General features: G+C 36.2%; 1 protein-coding gene across 1 annotated transcript in view; it reads left to right on the top strand.

Moving 5' to 3' along the window:
* Nucleotides 1-7,879, top strand: part of LOC119834958 (fatty acid synthase) — a 44,869-nt gene that overhangs the window by 22,534 nt on the left and 14,456 nt on the right. Inside the window, 9 exon segments of the mRNA XM_038359523.1 lie at nucleotides 188-226; nucleotides 891-1,052; nucleotides 3,766-3,875; nucleotides 4,452-4,642; nucleotides 5,290-5,459; nucleotides 5,867-6,130; nucleotides 6,375-6,495; nucleotides 6,620-6,910; nucleotides 7,227-7,670. Coding sequence (XP_038215451.1) covers nucleotides 188-226; nucleotides 891-1,052; nucleotides 3,766-3,875; nucleotides 4,452-4,642; nucleotides 5,290-5,459; nucleotides 5,867-6,130; nucleotides 6,375-6,495; nucleotides 6,620-6,910; nucleotides 7,227-7,670 — 1,792 coding nt within the window.

The following is a 7,879-nucleotide window of genomic DNA, read 5'->3' as shown; positions in this document are numbered from 1 at the left end:
CCCCCCCCAGCACTACACTCACATTACACTGAACACCAACCGTGCACTCACATTACACTAATATTACACTCACATTACACTAATATTACACTAATATCACACTAACAATACACTAACATTGCGCTAACATTACACTAACATTGCACTAAACATTAACAATACACTAGCATTACACTAACATTACGCTAACATTACACTAACATTACACTAACATTGCACTAACATTGCACTAAACATTAACAATACATTAACATTACACTAACATTGCGCTAACATTACACTAACAATACACTAACATTACACTAACATTGCACTAAACATTAACAATACACTAACATTACACCAAGCACAAAGAGTGCACTAATATCACACTAAATACCAACAGTACACTAACATTACACTAAACACAAACATTACAAGTTGTCAAAACTCAAACTATAACTCAAACAATTATTTATTCAATTAGAATTCTTATAGAAGCACTTATGCATTGTCATTACATAGTTTTTATTTTTGCCACCGGTTCAAAAGACAGTTTCTACAGAGAAGAGCCAGCAAGAAACTCTGTGGTTGTTTTTTTATTTTTTTAATAAAATCAATTTTACGATTTAGTCATACATAATATATAATGTTCATAACTATGATGCCAATGAACTGACCTGTGCTTCTTAATCGACAACATTCCGTCGATTTTCATCTTCGATATATTCATTAAGGCTCTCTGAACTAATACATTTTTTAATATAGTTTTTGAATTTAGCACTACCAAATGATTTAATTTTATAAGGAATTTTATTGTAAAAGCTTATACCTTGTCCCATAAATGAAAATGAAACTTTTTACTTTACTAAGCCGGAAAACTAAACAAAATGTTTATGGGACCATTTCAGATGTTTTGTAAAAAATAATTATGAATCAAACCATTTCCACAGACTATACGAAGCCGGTCTGAACCCGAAGCTGGCGGCTATATACCCGCCCGTGGCGTTCCCCGTGTCGCTCGGCACGCCCATGCTCTCGCACCTCGTCGAGTGGGAGCACAGCGAGGACTGGTGAGTACCCGCCATTTTATTATTGTATTACTTTTGCTTTTATTTTTATGTCATAGCTGGTAATTGAGCTGGTGGTTCGCCTGATGGTAGGCGGTCACCAGCACCCTTGGACAGAGCAGAGGCAGTGCCTCTGCGGATGAACTGCCTGCTTTTAATGGGCAAGGTATATGAAAAGGACTGAAGACTGAAAATAGGGAATGGACTGGGAACGGTGGGGTAAGAGAAACGGGCCTCCGGTTCCCCCACTCACCTAACGAAACACAGTAGCATGCTACTATTTCACGTCAGTCTTCGGTGGGGGTGTGTGTGGTACTTCCCCGGTGCTAGCTGGCCCAATTCGTACCAAACCGTGCTCGACTCCCACACATTATAAATTTCTCTATAGCCACTAAAAATTTGTCAATTTTCTTTAAACCAATTTTACAATAAAATTTGAAATGTTAATCTGATTTAACATATTGAGAATGTGACAGAAAATCTAACGAACCTTTGATAAAGAACAAATAAACCAATACATTATATCATCGTTACTGGCACTCGCTGGCCACTGTAGTATTTGCTCAATGAGCCCTTTCAGTTTTTGAGCGTACCATATACCTACAAATGACTAAATATGCGCTTTACAAATGACAAATTAAAAGTATCACAACTATTTACTTTTATTGTGTTTGATTTTACGCGAGTATTAACTTAACAGCGAGCGTGGTCACCTGGAGACTGAGATGTTATATGTCTTGAAGGTCATACATAAACCAGTACGGACTGGAAAACTATTTACTTGTTCTGAATGTGACACGAAATGTGACTTAATGTACTAATGACAAATTAAAAGTATCACAACTATTTACTTGTTCTGAATGTGACACGAAATGTGACTTAATGTACTAATGACAAATTAAAAGTATCACAACTATTTACTTGTTCTGAATGTCACACGAAATATTATCAATATACAAATGACAAATTAAAAGTATCAAAACCATTTACATGTTTTGAATGTGACAGAAAATCCGGCGAATCATAATATCGGGTCAAACGGGAAACGGGGACACAACTCATTTTTCATCACTTATTGCGACGCTCCGTAGGTCGCCGCAAACTCTTTACGCGTTGGCCGAAACTGGTTTAGCAGTTTAGGAGCTGCTGGTGTTTATTTATCATAGGATATTTTAATGTAAATGGAATGTGAATTGATATTGGAAATTACTGTAACTTTCTTTATTAATTTCTTAATACTACACTCTTTTAAAGGACTATAAGAATTGAATGAACTTTTAAATCGGAATACCGGTGCTTTATCATTTGAAAAGTTCCAATTAACTCATTCTCATGCCCGCTTGCTCTATGAATATTCGAGAACAAAGTGATTATATAATTTTGTAATTTTAAACTTCTCCTATCCAAGTTTGAGCAACCTTTTTCAATAGATATAAATATAAGATTATCTTTAAACATATATATTAACTAGCTGAAACTCGTGGCATCACTCGTGTGGTACCCGGGTAACAGTAGCCAGACAATCTATATCTGTACCAAATTTCATATTGACACGATAACCTGCTTTCGCGTGAAAGAGTAACATACATACATTCATCCATACTAACGAATTTATGGTTTATAATATTATTAGGATCATATAAATACACAACAATACGGTACCTAACTCATACGCTACCATGCAATAAAGAGTCCAACTGTTATTAATAGCGCCCCATCAATCAGGGGACCGCAAACAAATAGCTGGTGATCCGCTGCGTTCTTTGACTCTGCCGTGTTTTCAATGCATGTGATGTTTACACTTCATTTACCGCTATTTTTCGATATGGAGAATTTTTCAATTCGGATACATTTTGTATCAAGATTACACAGATTTATTCATAGGAAATAATGTGGGTACCAATAAAAATGTCCGAAAGCAACACACAATAATCACAATGTAATTCAAAGCGATATTGACATAAGAAACAACATAATAATATCACGTATGATGTGAAAATGATGCTGAAAATAAAGCTTTTATTTTAACAAGAAAAGATAAACAGTGGAAATAAGTAATTGGTTGTTTTTTAACACAATAACATACAATATATATTTTTGCAATGTAACGTTATATTTAGGTAAAGTGCTCTTAATAATATATTGCTAAGATAAAAAAAGAATCATGTGATATTTTATGAAATTGTCTAGCATTTAGATAATATAATGTTGGTCTAAATGTTTCATTGAAGATGTAGTTTTTATTTCGAAATAAAAAAAGAATCATATCAATCTATTGCAAATCCACGGAGTTTCTTCAGGCCCGTTTCCTTTTCCCCACCCTACCCAAACCATTCCTTCTTTTCAGTCATCAATCTTAACCTTAGGTACCCTTTTTCCTCTAAAAGCGGGTAGCACATTCGTAGAGGCACTACCTCTACGAATCTTCATGGGTGGTGGTGATCGCCTACCATCAGGGGAATTTCCAGCTCAGTTGCCGCTCATGACATAAAAAAGGGTTATGGAGTTACAAAACCCCAAAAAAAAATCTGTCGACTGTCGAGGTTCTTAGAACCTCCTTTGTTTCTAGGACATTGATTCAAAAATTAACTTTATTGCGTATCAATAAAATATAAAATGTTAAAACAACACTAATGTAACATATAGCCACAAAGCCATTATTATAAAGTAATGAAAATAAGTAAAACATACTCACAAAGGTTTTATCACTTGAAAGGTATGTGACGTCATATAAAGCACAAGAAAAGATGAAGTCTGGTGAGAGAACAGTGAGAATGTCCATTGCTGATGAAGATAGTGAATACATGGTGGGACACGTTGTTGACGGTAAGCTCAAGTAACTCGTATATTTATTAAGATATGGTACTTATAGTCTATGTCACTCAGTGAAGTGCAGTTTTCCAAAGGTGAAAGAGTTTTTGAAATCGGTCTGGAAATCTTTGTATGAAAACATCACAAACATGCTTATATATATCTCTTCTCTATATTATTAGTATAAAAATATAGATAAAACAAAATTCATTATAAGTACAAACAACAGAGAATTGAATCTTGAAATAGACTCAACTATCTGTGTAAATTTACACAATTCATAAACACAAATATTGAAATTGATGTGCTTTATATTTCAATATAATTTAAACAAATAAAAAGGAACTTTTAGAAGTGATGGATACGAATTTAACTATATGCTTACTTTTAAGGATAATATAAAAAACTTCGATTGTTATATAGCTCAAATCTATCTTTCAAATAAACATTGCATGACATACAATTGTTTGTAGTATAACAGATTATCCAGTCAATTTAAAGGTCACATAAATAACAATGTGTAATTAAAACCCAATTTTTAATCAGGAAAATTATTTTAAAAATGATTCTAAAACCAAAAAACATTCCCAGGTCGTAACCTATACCCCGCCACGGGATACCTAGTGCTTGCCTGGGAGACCCTCGGCATGATGATGGGAGAGCTGTTCACTGAGGTCTCTGTGGTGTTCGAGAACGTTCGATTCCAGAGGGCCACTAATATTCCGAAAGAGGGCAACTTGGAGTTCGTCATTATGATACAGAAGGGCAGCGGCAATTTCGAGGTAATTTTTTGGGAATTTTTGTCTGATTTATTGAGGTTTCTTAATAAAAATAGGATTTTTGACAAACGTTATTTAAAGAGGAGGCTTGTGTTTTGTTGCTTTACGCATATCAAAAAATAAACTTTTCTCTATGACACAATAGAGATAAAAATGAGAAAGCAGATAGAAATAGCCTTTGAAGTGTACGTGACAATACAGCTAAATCAATGAGCCTTTTTGAGTCGCACATAAACCTTTTCGAGTCATGTAAAATTTGTTTTTTTTTAATATCTGTACAAGTTGCACGCCCATTGTTTATAACAAGCTGCGCTCCGCGGTTTAACCCGCGTAAGTTCATATCCCGTAGGAATATCGGATAAAAATGGCCTATATGTTATTCCTGTTTTTTTTAGTTGTCCAGTTGTCTACGTACCAAATTACATTGCAATCGGTTCAGTAGTTTTCTCTACATCTCTATCTTTACAAACTTTCGCATGTATAATATTAGTTGGATAGGATAGGATAAGATAGGATGTGCATGTGTGTTTTAAGATCGAATAAAAGTTCTTTCTTTCTTTCAATCCCTTTTATACAAATTATTTTTTTTTTTTACCTTGTATAAATAAATGTTTTTTTTTTCTTTTTTTAAATCCACAAAACCCCACCAGATCGTAGAGAGCGGCGCGTCCATAGTGACGGGGCGCATCTACGCCAAGAAGAACGTGGGGCGGGAGTACCGCCAGCTGCAGCCGGCGCCCGAGGCCAGCGGGCCCAACGTCAAGCACATGCTCACCAAGGACTTCTACAAGGAGCTGCGGCTGAGGGGCTACCAGTACAGGTGAGTCTGAGGGAGAGAGAGACAGAGAGAGAGAGAGTCTGGATGATAGGTTTTTGTAACATTTTGCTTAACTTTGTACGGTAGGGACAATAGTGTATCAAGCACACATACACCACGTATGTGTGCTTGATGTTCTGCGCTGTTTCTGGTTTCTCTGACATTTAAGCTATATCACTGCCAAGTATCATCAAAATCCGTTCAGTGGTTTCTTCTCTTTCACGCAAAGTGTAACAAATGGATATCCATCCAAACAAACTTTCACGTTAATAAAATTAGTAGAATATTATGATATATCAGGTAGCATTATGATATTCAGTATAAAATGATAATATATTTTTAACATGACAATTAAGCAATTTTAGTAATATTTATTATTTTCTTATTATTACTGTGAACTTTTCCACCAGTGGCCTCTTCCGAGGAGTCATCGGCTGCAACATAGAGGGCACCCGCGGGCGGCTCGCGTGGGTCAACAACTGGGTCACCTTCATGGACTGCATGTTGCAACTGCGCATTGTGGGCAACGACACCAGAGGTCTCTTTGTGCCCACCAGGATCGAGAAGTTGTCTATAGATGCGACTATGCATTATGACGCTGTGTCCAAGATGAACCCGGACTCGAATAGGCAGTCCTTTGAGGTCAGGGTGTATCCGGATGTGGATGTTATCAGGTCAGTTCTGGGTGGAAGTGTGTTATGTAGCTTTTTAGGGCTCAAAATTATTTTTGTCCATTGGACAAAGTCAAGTAGTATAGTTTCCTTTTGATATTGGTAACTTTAATTTATGTGAAATAAAGAATATTAAGGTATTTTTTATCATAAGTATCTACTTCCTCTAACCGGAATGAAACGAATTTTATCTTACGCTAGATTTTTCTGAATGCACTTTAAAGTATTGAAATTAATATGAAAATAGGGCTGGTGGTGTTGAGATCCGTGGTCTGCACGCAACACCAATCTCTAAGAAGATTCCTCTCGGAATCCCGGTACTGGAGAAGAATGAGTTCGTCCCTAACTTTGGAAAGACAAAGATGGCGGTAAGTTTGTTGAAAAAAAATTAACAAATCAGATCTTCATATCAGGAAATAATTAATTATAATTCTAAAAAATTTGCATATATATTAGATTATAGATTTCATAAATATGAAAACAATCTAACAGATTGAAGACATCCTCCGCGCGAACATCCAACTGATCCTCGAAAACGTACAAACATACAAAGTCAAGAGTATCGAACTGGTCGATGAGGAATACAAGAACAACGGCTACGAACCGCTTCTGGAGAAAGTCGGTGACATGCTCGGTGACCTTCCGTTGGTGCAGCCGGAACTGCTGGTCATCTCTGAAGATGCTGTGGAAATGCCGTCCTATATCACTGTTGAGAACAAGAAGATATCTGGAGAGTCTAACACGGTGCTGTTCATTGGTGCTAATCTGTTTGGAAGGCCTGAGGTAAGAGCTCAGTAGGGTAGTAAGGATATAAACATAAGAAAAATATGGTCATTATAGCCATTTACGGCTATTTTTTCTATAATTATTTAAATGATAATATGATTCGATAATGCTTATGGGTTAAATAAATTTATGACAAAGAAACATATTCTAAATTAAATGAAAAAAAAATTCCCAAGACAAAAATAAAGTTTCCCTCATAAATCTAAATCTACACTTCCAACCTAATTTATTTGAATTAACAATTTGTTGTATTTATTTACAAAATGGTAAAAAATATATTCTTATTATGTAAAACAATCACGTAACCCTCCAGATCCTACAACAAGCAGCATCCACCCTCCGGGACAAGTGTTTCCTCATCTCCCGCGAGAAGACCCGCCCCGACATCAAGGAGCACTCCGACAAATACGACATCCTCACTATACAAGACACGGGCGTCGAATACCTGGTCCTCTTCAGAAAGCGAGTCGGTGCCAAGCCGGCGAAGTTCATCAAAATCGTCACAGCCGACCAGAGCTACGCATGGATAGATAAAGTCAAAGAGGAACTCAAGCATGGACAAAAGCTGGTCATCTATAGTCAAGATGAGCCGCTCAACGGTTTGCTGGGTCTGGTCAACTGTATGCGCAAGGAGCCAGGTGGTGAGATTGTATACGGGCTGCTGATCGCTGATCCATCAGCACCAGCTTTCAACCCTGATCTGGAGTTCTATGAAGAGCAATTGGATAAGGATATGGCTATCAATGTGTATCAGGATGTGAGTATTACACCGTTCTTGGACTGTTGTGAATGCATCACAATTAAAATTATCAAAAACGGCTCAGCTTTTTTCGAGTATGGGTATAAAAAAAGAAAAAAAAAAGAAATTTCAAATCTCGTGTTGATTAGATTATTGTAAAGTTGATCATTATCAAAAAAGAGCACAAATTTTGGTCATGATAAAAATTGTAAATGCTACAGCCAAAC

This window comes from Zerene cesonia, chromosome 2, assembly GCF_012273895.1.
Source record: "Zerene cesonia ecotype Mississippi chromosome 2, Zerene_cesonia_1.1, whole genome shotgun sequence".
In the NCBI taxonomy this organism is placed as follows: Eukaryota; Metazoa; Arthropoda; class Insecta; order Lepidoptera; family Pieridae; genus Zerene; species Zerene cesonia.
Note: the sequence above shows the minus strand (reverse complement) of the source record. Positions and strands in the feature narration are given on the sequence as shown.